General features: G+C 37.7%; 1 protein-coding gene across 2 annotated transcripts; it reads right to left on the reverse strand.

The window, feature by feature from the left end:
- Nucleotides 1-1051: 1051 nt before the first annotated feature.
- On the reverse strand, nucleotides 1052-15306 carry LOC141652823 (protein MICRORCHIDIA 7-like). 2 transcript variants are annotated; one of them, XM_074460427.1, is made up of 20 exons: nucleotides 14866-15306; nucleotides 13519-13593; nucleotides 13329-13363; nucleotides 13172-13250; nucleotides 11678-11770; nucleotides 11495-11579; nucleotides 10761-10836; nucleotides 9529-9657; nucleotides 8344-8442; nucleotides 8139-8240; nucleotides 7226-7387; nucleotides 7024-7119; nucleotides 6352-6403; nucleotides 6160-6271; nucleotides 5977-6047; nucleotides 3223-3563; nucleotides 2933-3024; nucleotides 2721-2808; nucleotides 1760-1882; nucleotides 1052-1477 (listed from the first exon to the last, which is right to left on the reverse strand). In XM_074460427.1, the coding sequence occupies exons 1-20, from the start codon at nucleotides 15152-15154 to the stop codon at nucleotides 1415-1417; spliced, it is 2262 nt and encodes a 753-aa protein (XP_074316528.1). In that variant the 5' UTR covers nucleotides 15155-15306; the 3' UTR covers nucleotides 1052-1414. The 2 variants fall into 2 exon arrangements, with proteins under 2 accessions (XP_074316528.1, XP_074316529.1); XM_074460428.1 differs by lacking the exons at nucleotides 13172-13250; nucleotides 13329-13363; nucleotides 13519-13593; nucleotides 14866-15306 and adding an exon at nucleotides 12341-12471.
- Between the last annotated feature and the right edge of the window lie 218 nt (nucleotides 15307-15524).

Here is a 15524-nt window from a genome sequence, read left to right on the forward strand (position 1 = left end):
TTAGATATCTGTTGGCAACTTCATTGGATTTTTCTCACATTTGTTTGTATTCCTATTTGGAAACGTAGTATTCAATTATGTGGGAATAACAAGCGTGAAGGAAGTTATTTATAAGAAAGTGATTAAGGGAGTAACATAGCATTGAGAAGAGAATAGTCAAGCGTTGTGAAATCTAGAAAGGTTTGATTAGTAGTTTTTTAACACCTAAATGTTCATTATTACACCATATACCCAGCGTTAATTACTCCTTCGTCCCGGTCATTTATTTACCTTTGTTTTTGGCACAAAGACCAAAGAAAGGGGAGAAAATCATTTGTGCTTATTCAAATTAGATGACAAGTGGACGATGAAATATACAAATGATTGAGACACCCAGAAAAGAAATTGATAAATAAATGACCGGGACGGAAGGAGTACGTAGCATTAGGACTCCAACCAAAGACGCACTCAACTCAAGGCAAATTTGATATTGAAGTTTTAGTAACATTAATCCTTGGACTTCCCTAAGCAAATAAATAAGGAAAAGTCTCAATATTGAGAATATTTATTTGTTTATTGATCTTGAAAGTAAGCGACTTTCATATTGAAGTTATGGGATACTAAAACTTCTTAAGAGCGCAATTAATGTTCCAAATGATTTCATATTATTTGCACAAGATCAACGGTCATTATATGACTCAGTCGATTCACTGAACCGATATGCTATTGATGGGAACCGATATTGTTGATCAAACATTCGACCGTTGATCTTGTGGACTCTGTCCCCTCCAACCTAGAAGTTTTAATAAGTTTTAATATGTGCAAACAATAACGAGATTGCATATTGTTCCAAATGATTTCATATTATTTGCACATATTAAAACTTCAAATCTTATTTGTTTATTAATTGGTATATGCTATTTATTCGCTATCTTACTTTCCTTGGACTGACCTGCAAGGCGGTAGGCAGTAAGAGTAGGGTGATGGGAAGCGATATTGTTGATTAATTGGTCTTCATCCATCATAATGAATGAACTGCGGTTAGATAGGATTGCTTACTCAACTAATAATAGTCTAACTACAGAACTATGATTTACTAACTCCTTACCCAGATAGTACTTGGAAACAGGCCGCTAACATTACATGAACACATGAAGTCGTGAACGACTGAGGTGCGCTAAGTCGCCAACTATTCAACAAGAGGCCATAGGCATAATTACATTTTACACATATATATAACTTGATGACTAACAATTTAAGCACTTGCAAATGCGCGGTGAATGCCAAAAACCTACAAGGAATGACACTGCTAGTAGCGGGTAAATTACATCAGAAAGTCATACCAGGTTTCACCACATGGCTACAGCGCTTGTAACTTGTAAGACCATATGTACAGCTTGAACACGAGACTTCATCCCAATATCCCACCTGAATACTAACGTTTGCTTTCAAGTAGCCTCACTCTATCACGAAGCTGCTCAATTAAATTGGAGGCATCCTGCCATGAAATAAACAAATAAACAAAAACGAGTTAGAAGAGTCGCAAAAGTTTATATGAAACATCCCACATGTATTACCAACATTAATCCTACTTAATTAAATGAGAATCATGTGAAGATTACGTCGTTTTACATCTGAGGCTGTCTCATATAAATTGTTGAATCAATCCGTACATAATGTTGGTAATTCATGTGGGATGTTTCATACAAACTTTTGCGACTCTTCTAACTCGTTTTTGTTTACATGAACCATGAAATCTAATAAAGGTGCAATAACAGACCCTTAATCTCTTCCGAAGATTTTCCTCATCAATATTCCGTCGGTCTCTTTCCTCTGAGAAGATGTCAATTAAGCTTTCCTGCTCCTTGTTGAGTTCCTCAATTCTATCTAATGCTTCTTGAAGCTGTTTTACAAAAGGCAATTAAATCTAGGTTTTTACTTCAAGAAGATGGTAAAGTATTGGACACTGCAACTTAAGAGCAAGATTATTTTTTCCGTGTTAAAAAGAGCCGCAAGCCCACAAGTAGGAGGCAGAGCAAAATATCCAAATATCCGAAGGATCAATCCAAAAATCCAAATCTGAAAATTTTGGATATTAGATCGATAACATACGGATATCTGTTTTCAATTTTCCGTATATTTGAGTCCGATCTGAAATTTTGGTAGCATTTGCTTCTTCTATGGACACTGCAAGTCTGCAACTACAGGGCATAGCATATCCCATGAGAAATTAAGGACGCTTTGCACCAAAAAGCACCACACTGCCACTCTCGTCAACTTTATCCTCTCATAAAACCATAACAGTATTCAGACGACCAAGGAGAGGAAGGCAAACGGGAAGGCTATGTAAACGTTGCCATTATCCCTGAGTCGAATCTGGGATGAAGTAGTCCATATAACAGCCTGTGAGTCCTAATTTTTTCGAAATCAAATGTTGGATATCAGCACTTTGGCGAATTTGCTGATTTTCAGAAACAGACAATAGCCCAAAAGTGGTGTTCGGATATGATATGTGATCTGTGATCAAGCCTGGCCACAAGGGCAGTTTTATTATTTACGGGTTTGAACCAAGGTCGTGAGATTCATGACTACCACACCTGAATGGCTTACTAGCTAAACTTGCTGAAATCTACTCCGGAGCATGTAAGATATGGTCATAAGATTTGACTAAGGAAGAGAGTAAAAGATCTAAAGTGAGAAGAGGACCACACAACTAAAGAGACGGGCATTATGGAACCTACCTCTCGCTCAAGTGATTTGCAGTTCTCCCTTTCCAGCTGTAATTCACATTGTAGTTTACCCGAACTCCCATCTTCCTTTTTCTCCAACCTGAAGAGGTAAAATCACTGGTCTGTATAAGTCGTATCAAAAACACCGTAAAGCAATAATGCTTTGGTGTTTACAATCGTATATTAGCAAGTTGATTAACACATCTCAGTTTCAGTATGGTAACCTTTCTTTTAATTGACGATTCTCTTCTTTCAAGTGGTCTAAAACGTGCGTATCAGGAGCACAAGAGGCCACGCCAGAAACGGCATTTAATCCCTGCCATCAATAAACGACATTGCTTAGTCAAAGGTGGTGGTATGCATAAAGTCTGCAAGATACAGCAAGGTTTATGTTTCAAACCTAAGTGTCATCAACAGATAAACATTAGCAATAATTAAACAGATATTCACATCAGGTTTCACTCACAGATAACTTAGGCTTATATATACAAAAAGACAGCCATATCCAAACTACCTTAAGTGTCCCTCCGCTTGCCTTCTGAACAGGACAAGATGTCACTGCCTCATCCAACCCAGGGTTCGGATGACTGATTTCGGTCACTCTTCTCCTATGCACCCTTCTCTGCTCGTTCTCGTAATTAGTGTCATCCGATGAAGATGGCGGCTCTTCAGAACATTCTCTATTTTTAGCATGGTATGCATGACCATTTCCGTATTTTGCATTCAAGGAGACACTCTCTCCTACTGTTTTGCCTCCTTGCTTAGGTGTTACTGGAGAACGGGACTTCCCACCACCCATGGTGCTTACTTTCCTCTTAGCACGCGGGGTATAAGGAGTATATTCAGGAGAAGACTCTGCAGAAAGTCATACAATGACATTAGAGCCTTATTCCCAAAATGATTTGAAGTTCGGTGTCGGGTCAGTCGGGTTACAGATCGTCATCGGGTCGTGTTTGGGTTGCAACATTTTCGGGTCCTGTCGGGTTTGATTTGGGCCGGGTCAGGCTTGCCAGCTAGATGGGTGATAACTCTGATAAGTCCCCGTGTAATTGCCAAGTGTCAAATTTTGAAGCAAATACGGGTTAGTTTTCTCCATTCATTCATCAATGACATCAAAGAGGGGAGCTAAAGGAAGCTAGGGAAACCTTCACAGCCCCAACTTAACCGGTGTCCGGTGATAGGGTTTTTCGAAATAAAATTCGAATCAGAAGCAGAAAGGAATGTTTTGTCCTTCTCTATGGTAAGCTCCTTTACTCAACCAAATTTGGGTTGTTCACATGGATACTTTTGAGGAATTGGGTATGCTTGGGAGATTTTTGAGGGTGTCGGAATGTCATCGTTACTTGAAATGCACTATGACTCTTATGCTAGTACAACATTATTCCTTAGTAGTTTTCGATGTGTGGAAGATGACGACCTAAAACGAGTAGAGTTTCAGTCAGTGAAGCTTAAGGTAAGGTTATGCCTTTGAAGACCGTGGTGATTAGTTGGACCTTTGATTGACTACAACAACAACAACAACAACAACAACAACATCAGAGCCTTAATCCCAAAATGATTTGGGGTCGGCTCACATGAATCATCCTTTAGAACCGTCGCTGGGTGAACGCGCACCTCAAAATGTGAATAGAAAAGGGGAAAATGAAAAACAAAAGGGAGAGCGAAAATGTAATACAAAGTCAAGCTAAACTTACAGGATTTAAAATCGAATTCCGGATTTCTTTTATAAAAACTTAAAATTTAAATCAAGAGAAAGGATTAAAAGGATTTGAAAACGGAAATAGAATTAAGGATCCGGAATGCCTTAAAAGTAAACCAAGTAAAATATATAAGAAAGTGGTTGGTAAAAAAAAGGTGTAATAAAGGAGAGAAGAACAAATAAATTTTTTTAAAAATTAAATAAAAACACTAAATATGGCAAAAAAACATCAAATACTAAAAATCCACATGTAGCCTTTCTCTCCATTGTGCCCTCTCCGTCACCATACTCTCCTGAAGCCCCAGAAATCTCATATCGTGCTCTATCATTCTCAACCATGTCTGTCTCGGTCTCCCTCTATCTCTAGGGGTCTCCCTCTATCTCTAGGGACCTTTTCTGTTCTCCAAGTCTCCCGCCTCCTAACGGGTGCGTCCATAGGTCTCCTTTTCACATGGCCAAACCATCTTAGTCGATTTTCCATCATCTTGTCCTCTATTGGCGCCACATTCACCTTTTCCCTAATCACCTCATTCTTTAATCGATCTTTCCTTGTATGTCCGCACATCTACCTCGAACATACGCAAGACCTTTGATTGATTAATCCATCTTTTTTTATTGACCCATGTAGATTAGTTAAAGGAGGTCAATTTTTTAGTATTTAAGTTAGTTAAGTCATTTCAGTCTAATTCGGTCTAACAAGAAGGAAATCACGCTATCACGCTATGTAGGATTTGAACATCTAAACGCATCTTTCAACTCTACACTTAATTCAATGATCTTTTTCAATTCTCATTGTAATCCAAACTTGAACCTCCAAGGGATCTTTGCTTCTTAGGCCGGAGTCTCTCACGGGGAAGGTAGCGTTCGTTGGTCTCACGCACACACCAACACATCACGCTCAACGATTTTGGCTATTAATCATAGCGAGAAACATATTACACGCAAGGCGACCGACAACAAGATAATGCGGGAAGCCCTATTATTGAATTCATCCCTTAACTTTGACAAGGGTCGGCCGAACATCGACCCCCGTTTCTGGGTAGGTGATCTAACAAAGCCTCTCGTTGAAGACCCAATAGTGTTACATACAGAATCCTGTGAACAAAGGCAACAAACAACGAATAACAATCCCCTCTCCGCCTTCAATTTCCCAAAAATATGAGCAACAACAATTTGGTACCTTTGAAGCGGGACAATCCAACCAACAGTCTAACACCACTCTCCACCACCTTTTCACCCCCACCCCCACCCCCACCCACACACACCCACAAAAACAAAGCTACAACCTTCCTCCTCATTTTCTCACGGCCTTTCAAAACATGCAAACGAGCATTAATATACGTGTATAAAGGAAACGTAAAGAATTCAATGGAACGGAGGAAGTATATCATAATTGCTTGACTCTTTTTTTCCTAAATTCCGTTCCCAACCACCTAAAAACGACTTCTTGACATATATAAGTTCTCTTCACCGAAAAAAATATAACGGTGCTTTTTCTTCAAATCACGATGTACTCGGGAAAACATAACTAGACCCAGAAATAGCAAACAATATTCCAATTCATGATACCTTGATCTTCAGATGCTAATTGCTTCTTGTTGCGCCTAGGTGCATAGCCAATCTTATGACAGTAAGTACACCTGAACAAAGAGATATAAAATACAATTAGAGTACATCACACTTGGACAATTACAAATTTTAGAGGAAGGACTAAAATTGTTATTACAGGAGAGTCAAGGAAGAAAGATTTACCAATACGTTTTCTGCATTTGCAACAGTTTGTTTTCCAGCCTGGCAAGAACTGTAGTGCGCTCAAAACCCTGTTTATCATGTGCAGGCTCAACAAAATTTGCTTCTAGTACACCTGTTGTTACACATATCAAGGCTCATGACTCTGCATTAGTATTTGCTCTGAAATTCAGGACACAACCAATAGAAAAGTACCTATGGCGCCTCGACCTTCACTTCCACTAGAATTCCACACCCTCCAGAAAGGCTGGTGCAACAAAATAAACCGCAAACAGAAAGTTTATATTAGACATTATTACATTTCACTAATAAGACACATTGCTTCTAAAGCTACAATGAATGACCAAAAGATCATGTAAATGTCAACAGGACTCAACCATTATCATTCAATTGGGATATGATCCATTATCATTCTGTAGGGATATGATTGAAAGCGTATCCATTGCTGGTGGAAACCAAAACTCTCTATTCTTTGGTTCTAGGTGACGATGGCTTATAATAGCAGCATATTTTTTTCACGGTGAATTAGTAATTTCATGCAATTCTTGTTGCAACTTTTATCATGGTCAATTCGGGAACAGCATATCCGTGTACAGTGTGATAACATATGAGTAAGGGTACGTACGATAAAGACTTCAGTCAGTTACTACTCATAGAACTTGCCGACATATCTATTAAGGGGAGAACTGTAGTCCTTGACAAGATCAAGACAGCATGCAGTGACTATGCGGAGATTTCCTATGCATTCACATTGCCCTACTTTCATGATTCTACAATGAAAATACAAAAAAAAAAAAAAAAAAAAAAAAAAAAAAAAAAAAAAACATATGAATGAGAAAACAAGTTTACAGGAGTAATGCAAAAAACCTTGATAAGCCGATTCTTATGGTACACATTGAATCCTTGAACATCTACATGGGCAGTTGCATCTTTGACAAACCCAATTGTAACAATAGCAACCATCTACATCGAAAATGCGTGAACAGTACTAAAAATTAGTTAACTGCAGATAAGCCAGATCACAAGAGGGGGGAACAAAAAATTAAAAAACAAAATCACTAATCATTACATTTGTATCCTTGGGTACACCATCAGCAGTAGACTGCGGGCGATATGTAACCTCTTCAGTCATCATCATGTCATTCACCACATTGTGGTGCTCAACGTCTTTCCCCCGTAAGATGATGCGGAATTTGGGTGGAAGTCTTAGATACAAAATCGATACATAACTCTGGCCAATAAAAGCATAGGCATAGTTAGAAATTATGTGGAAAGAAATACTATCCTCAGTCCGCAATCAGTCATAAGAGCATTACTAGTAGAGGTATAAAGCAAAAATCATGGGCAAAAACATGTTACAAAGTTTGGATGAGATTATCCAAGAAAGGAAAATGAAGCCATGAAGGTATTGAAGAAAGAACTGCTTTTCTTTCCACAAGCATGTGACACATAGACAGAGAGCGGGCAGAGCTACTTAGGCCAGCATAAGTTTTATTAGAGCCAATGTACATAGTCCAATTCGAACTACACTGTGTGCTTTTCATTTTTAATTTCAGATCACTGCCCGTAGTGCCTGACGCCTTAGTTGAGAAAAATAAGACTTCAAGTTCTAAATTCTTCAACGCAGTAAAGGTAGGCAAACTGATAGGCCATAGATGGATGTGATGGTGTCTACAGCCCTAGTAAATGATAAGGTTATATTTCTGGGGTCCGGCATCCACTAGGGTAGGTATTTATGCCTCATTAGTCACTCAATAATGAAGCAGGTAAAAATTATCAGGTCAAGCTTCACAGTCGAAGTAATTATGGAAATTATTATCTCAAATAAGTTTATTAGTACCTGAAAAGTCCTTACAACCACCTTTGTACAGTATCATGAAGTAATTTTTCTCGAAGTGTAAAATTTTCGGGGAAACTATGCATTTAAAATGTTCAGAAATTAAAAAGGTGTATGTCAGATTGTCAGTAACAACTTTAATTACCCGTAATGAGTGCTTATAAGTCAAGAAATGTCTTGAATTAGGATACTTCTTCGCCATTTCTATATTCTTCTCATCCCGGTTGACACCCCTAAGCTGAATATCCTGTCATTACGCACCACCATATATAGATAGTACAGTGCACACAACAGGGCAAATAAACAGGTATATCACTTCAATAATAAAGCCATTGAGGTAAGATATGTACATGTCGATCAGAATCAAACTCCAATTCCAACTGTCCTTGGTCATCCTCCCAAAGATTGTATACAATAATACGTGTACCATGATCTTTCATCATATTAAACTGCAACAATAGAAGGTACATATATAAGATTTCTCAAAGCCAAAATTATAAAGCATTTAAGTGAGAAAAGCATGATGAACTACTGATATAATAGTAGCTAGTTAGCTACAACATAGCATTGAATTTGTGAGGACTTTATTCAATGTACATCAGTAGAAATCTAATCTGCACTCCATTCAGGTTACAACTAAATATATTCCTACAGCATGCAAACATAAGAAGCATGTGACGTATACGCCTTGTTATTAATTCTTGGCCATAAAACGAATAGGTGTTTCTTAATTAAGGAAGGATGTTTGGGGTAAGAAATGGGGTAATATTAGCCATACATTTTGTGTCAAAAGGGAAAGAGGACATCTTACTGAAACAGCCCTAAATTGCAAGCAGGAAGATTATAGTGAAATGGAGGGAGTAACGATTTTGAGGGTTACAACCACAGTATAAAATAAAGGTTGCAACAACGAAACACGATTAGTCGTAACAAGTACCACAACTGTAACCAAAAACAAGATTTCAGATTAAGACAACATCTATATTTGGAGGCATTATCGGCCTTATTTATAGCGCAACGGCGAATCAAGCAAAAACAACCAACTTTGAGATTAGTTTGAAATAGAGATTTGATTCATAGTCTAGACCTCTCAACTAAAAGTAACAACGCATACTTAAAATAGATATCTCAAAACTACCTATATCAAATCTTTTAAACTACATGAAAGTCAGCATAGTCCAACCTGAAATACTACACATGTCAACTAAAATATTGAACAGCCTTTTTCATTTTAGGTAAGAGAAGTGTGCATAGATTCATAATTTTCTATACTCGTGCGCAACCAGAAGTCTGATTATATGTTTTATCATTCATATGATTTTGAAAAGCAATAACAATAAAGCATCACTTTGATTTGGGGTCGAGTAACAAGAATCAGCATTTAGAATATCGTGAGAGACAAACCAATGAATACAAAAAAAAAAAAAAAAAAAAGGAAACAGAAAGAATAGAGTAATTGAATCATCACAACAAACAAACAAAAAAAAACGATTTGCCAAGACCTATATACTTGATATATAGTGTTTATTAATCACCTGTTGGAGAAGTTCAGCTTCACTGGAGTACGGTGACCAGTTAATAATCGTGTCAACATTTCTATTCCAGTCATCAGGTGAGGATCGCACAATTTTGCACCAGTCCTTTTCTCGGCTTTCATAATCAAGCTTCATATTTGATTTAAAAGGGAAAAAAACACATAAGGAGCATACCAAAGCAAGCTGCATCAACTTTATCAAACATCCAAACAGAACTCAATTAAATTAAATTTGAAAACAGAATTTAAAATGAAGCCGAATTTTAGGCAGTCCAATAGCTCTGTTGATCCACAAAAGCACAATACTTGGATTAGTCCTTGTACCTTTCAAGAACCAGAAGCGAACCACCACTCTTCTCCTCTTCTTAAAAATTGCATAAATGTATCTATTTGCTTAAACACAATTAACAAACAGATGCAAACGAAAGTTCAAATTTTCTACAAACGAAGTGCACTAAAGTGGTTGTGCTTCTTTCTTTTGTGAAGTAGCGGTCCTTCGATGCAGTTATCGCCGCAAGACGCAATTTTCATCTTGGGTAATTCAGAAACAGCCTCTTTGTGTAGCTAACACAAGGGTAAGGCTGCGTACATCCGACCCCTCCTTACCCCGCAATTTGTGGGAGCCATTGGGGCACTGGGGTAATTTTGTCGATGTTGTTGAAGTGCACTTCAATAACTAAAACCGAGCCAAAAATAACCCCTTGGAGTGCATCTGTTTGCATTGATTCCTCAATATCTTATTGCAAGCAGATGCAGCAAGATACTCGTACATTTTAATGCTTGCTGTACTCATTAGGCACCTTCACTATTACTGTTCGCATAATCCATTACATGTTTTTACAAGCAGCACTTAGTCAGCTTAGTTTGTGAGTAGGTGAATGTACAACTCTGACCAAATGGAATTTTTTAACCATTTTACAATAACAGGAATTTTATGATGCATAGACACATTTCAACATGTTTCTCTAAGCTTCAAGTATATATATATATTGATTTAAAAAACCAAAAACGAATTAAAATCTTCAAGTCTTCAACACAGCTGTCAGCAGATTATGAACTATTACTACGCAATTGTATGCAGAAGAAAAGTGTATCCCATTCCTACTATAATCAGTAATATGCAATTCACCCATATGTTGTTTCATTATGAAGAAGATGACATAAACGTATGACAAAAAAAAAGTGAACATACTGTATTAGAATATCAACCATGAGTAAAAAAATTGACATTACAATGGGAACCACTATGTCTTCTTTCTTTGTACTCCTCAAAAATGTGTAGGACAGTAATCCAATACTTTGGGTGACACTGAAATCCAAAACAAAATAGTGTTACTAGTATTTTAATGATATGAAGTATCACACAAGAAAGATATCACCACATAGAGGAAAGACTAGGAAGAAGTTGTAAGCAAAGCATGGAACACCATAACCAAAGTAAAGCATCCTGTAACTGTGGTGAAGTAGTTACATGAAACCATGGTTTAAAATCTCGGTGTCGGTATAGTTTTATCTTATGATTATAAAACACTACTCATAGAATATAATTTTGTCTTACATACATTTAATTTTGGATTGATAGTTTCAGGTTAATTAATTAACTTATAAGTGTGTTTATAATTATATTAGATTTATAAGTGAACAATTAAGATGAATGTCAACTTGGACTTATTTGGACCATTCTTAAGCTAATCCGGTATAGGATCATTTATAATGTTGCATCAATATCGGGCCATGGGTCTGTACGGGTGGACCTTGTGTTGGGATAAATGAGCTTGTTATAGGTTATCGGTTTAACATCTGGTCGATTCTATCGGGTCGGTTTCGGGTGGTTCGGGTCAGGACCACTCTTCTATTAACAGCCTTACCTAAGAGAATAACAAGAACCACCTCCAGAAAGTGTCTTACATAGGTTGAGAGATGGGAAAGAATCATAAACCTTGTGAAGATTGAAGCACAAAACAAACCTTTTACCGTTTCCTCCGCAGCAGCGTGAGAAGACAAGAACATCAGCACCAAGCCGCATAGTGCTTGTCTTAAACCCATTGCCATCTTATGATAAACAGAACTGAATTAGTTAATGGCATGATGAGGTGTGTACAGATACATGGAAGAACATAAGATGAAAAGATGGATCCCAAGTCACTGACATTGTCCAATAGTATTTGCTAATTTGCTCTTTGCTGAGTACCCCAGTGACATGCATTGACGCATCTTTTCAGGGTCCATCCCACCACCGTTATCTGCAAGTGAAGATGTCAACGAAGTCAGAACGCGTTCTAGGAGTTCAAAATTCATTCTAGCATCCGAGAATCCAAGATCAATAGATGTTTACATTGTTCCCATAGCCTTCCTAAAATACAATATACACAAATTGAGAACAAAGAAACTCGCAATCATAATCATCCAGTCAAAATGGTCTCAGGAAACTCACGTGAATCACAAAATACATCATACCTATACAGATCCCACCAAGTTTTGGATCAGAAGAAATAATCAATAAAATATCATCTAGCCAATTATGGTTTTGTAACATAGAGCTCACAACAATGACAACAGACAACATAACTGCAACACATATTAGGAAGATATTTCTTGGAAAAGACCAACAGAAGTTGGAGGTAAGCTGACAAAGTGGAAATTATTCGCAACTTTACGCATGGATTCAAAAAGCAACGGAAGATTGTGATGAAAAACCAATCGCGTGAAGCTTTTAGCTTCAAATAACTACATAAGGAGCGAGGAATCAGTTTTGACGAAGGTTTGAAAATGAGTGCTTGTTGTAGTATAAAGCTTGAAGCTTCATGTTCTACCTTTGTTACTTGAGCATTGCATCTTCTCCAAACTCTCTTTTTTTTGGTTCAAATGAGAGCACAATGTCGCGGGTGAGAATCGAACCCCCAACTTCATAGTTGGGGTAAGAGAGATCTTAGTCTCTTACCGCTTCAGCTAACTCTTGTTCTCACCTTCTCCAAACTCTCTTCCCCTAGTATTCTCCATTCCACCTCAGTCAATGAAATAGGAAAAGTTTACATGATAAGTAATGCTTTGCAGATGCCAAAGGATAAAGAAGTTACTCCATCCTTTCAACGGTTCAACCACACCGATATCACTCTAATAAATCAACATACAAGGGGCAAAATATGAAAAGCAAGTTCATGCATGTGCCATAAATTTCTAATAAGATTTTCCTATTCTTTAGTTTTGAACTATGTTACTCTGACACTTCGTTTAAGTGCCGTGTCGCGTGTCAGTGTCGGTGTCCGTCACTCCGACACGTATCATGTCGGAGAGTCGGAGTAACACAGGTTTTGAAATATAATAGAATAAAGCAAAATAGCTCAATAACCTTGACTGAGCTTATTTTTATTGAGAGATTAGTCATTCTATACAATTTCATTATGGCTCATTTGTAAAAACTACCTCCTAAATAAACGAAAACAGCCTTGAAAAATGAATTATCAAAACAAACTATTTGCCCTAGCATTGTTTTGCTGTCATTTCCTTGCTCTATCCACTGCAAGGGCAGTGATTTCCCACAAGAGTTTTGACTGTCTCTCAAACACAAGGGCTAAACGAAAAGATCCAATAAAACAAAACAAAACAACACATGTAAGCTATGGCCATGCTTAGTAAAATAGTACCTTCAATCAGCAACATTCTATTCCCATCTTTTTTGTTGATTAGAACATCTAAGTTGACAAATGTTGCTCCATTGCAAACCTAATATGTAAAAAGCAGTTAGACAAATAGAACTACTAGACCAATATACACAAGATAATGACTGTCAAGACTAAGCACCTCATCCAATGCATTGTCCAGTAGCTCTGCAAAAGCTGTACAAAGAACAAGTACAATATTTTAACAAGGGTTTTAAAAAAAAAAAAAAGTGGATTTAGTTCGAGTAGATCCGGAATAGTTCGACCAAACCCAAGAGCCAGTGTATTATAGTAAAACAACGATTGTTTGGATAAAGAATGAGGACTTATACCTCCAAGAGCCCACTTATGACTTGTAGCATTAGAATGAAGAAACTTCGGGTGAACCCTCACATGGTCCATGCCACCTACAAATTGATCATATGTAAGATGTCGTAGTTGGCTGATGTTACCCATTGACGAGTACATACAAGAGCAGAGAAAATAATCTTAAATGCAGAGGAGCATTATCAAATTAGTTCATCATATTATTTCTGAAAATAGAGAAATGACCCAGAAATCCGGCTCTGACAAACCAAAGAAGACTTAGTGAAAGGTGTCATAGCTGTTCACTGCCATTCGCGAAAGCCTCCTGAGAAATGATATTGTATACAATATCAACAAAGTATGCCAGGTGTTATCCACCAATCTCATTTGAAATTATTAATGGCGAAATATTTTGCCTTTAAATAGATGCTTCAGGCTTCCAACACAATCGGCAATCAGGATTCAGGATAAGCAAACCTAGAATAAAAGCTGTAATAGGAATCAGATCACGATTCTAGGACGGCAAACCTATGGGAATCCGATCTTCTATCGGAGTCAGACCTCAAGCCTACAATGTCAAGCCTTTTCTTCAGTTAAGATGTATCATTATCACGAATTTACAAATGGCTAAATTGCTAAAATACATCAACCAGTTCTATCAAACCAACACAATCAACCGATTCTATCAAGCCAACTCATACTAATTATTAGGGGGTAACACTACACTATGCAGGTGAGTACATCTATCTTAGGTTGGAAACAATTAATAATTCCGGTAACACTATCTATCCCAATGGTTGCATGAACTTCAGCAATCACGGAATTACTAGTTAAGCTCTATAAATGCTACTAACGACCCTCAACAACTATATTAGACATAATAATCAACTTTCATAGCTAATTACTCAACAATTGAGCCATACGCTAACTTGTTCCGCCATAAAATGCCGCCTCTAGATATCCCGCCGATTCCAACAATAACATCATAGTGAAAAGGAGGGAATCGAAGAATAAAACGCGTAATTACTCTAAAATTACCAGAATTTCAACATAATTGACTAATGCAGCCACTTAATTTATACATCCGTTCACTATGTTACCTTAATAATGTCACTACTACGGAAGTACAGCTACCTTATCAGCTACAATTCCAGTAATTCGCAACTACAATAACCGTCTCTCACTAAGTTATTGTCGTCTGTTGCTTTAATTTCGTACCTATTTTCATAATAAGCGTACCTACTGCGTATCTGATTAGGTATGGTGCCAATTTTACTACAAAATTGTGAAATGAACAGCAGAGAATTACTCAAAAACCTAAAAGCTTGCGAAAATTAGAATTAAACAGTAAAACGAAGAAATTAAGCCCAAACCTGTGTTATTATCCCAACCACCATCAGAAGGAGAACCTTCATAATCGCCTGCCTTCCAAAACGACTTACAACCACCCGAATACGGTGGCGGAAAGAAAATTGAAGAGTCCGGAAACGAAGCACTTCCGTTCAATTTCTGTTTTTTCGTCGGAGTTTCTGCGTTTTCTTCGTCGGAATCGATGAGATCGATCACGTCCGCCGTGGACGGCGGAGGGCGTGGTGTAGACGACGGTGGGCGTCGTCGAGGTGAGTGTTCCGTGGATTCTTGCTTGACAGGTTGAAACTCCATTGATGTTGATTTTGATGGTAAACTTGCATGTAGCAGAAACTAACGGTGGAGAGTGGAGAGTGGAGAGTGGAGACTGAGTGAGCAATTTCGATGGAGGGAGAGAAAGGGGATGGTCAAATGACTCGAATCATTTGTTAGAAAATAGGATGGTCAACTCATTTGTTAGAAACGGCAAGGTTAGGGGTGTAAACGAGTGAGCATTTGAGCTCGAGCTACTATGATGATCGAAATTTTACCATATTGTAAAAGTCGAGTTGAGTCAACCAGAAATTTCTTGAAATCGAGTTCGGGACGGGCCATATAATATTTTACGAGCCCGAACCCGAGCCCGAGCTTTGTTTGCGTACTATTTTTTTGAGCATTATTTTAA

The sequence above is a fragment of the Silene latifolia genome, chromosome 4, assembly GCF_048544455.1.
Source record: "Silene latifolia isolate original U9 population chromosome 4, ASM4854445v1, whole genome shotgun sequence".
NCBI lineage: Eukaryota > Viridiplantae > Streptophyta > Magnoliopsida > Caryophyllales > Caryophyllaceae > Silene > Silene latifolia.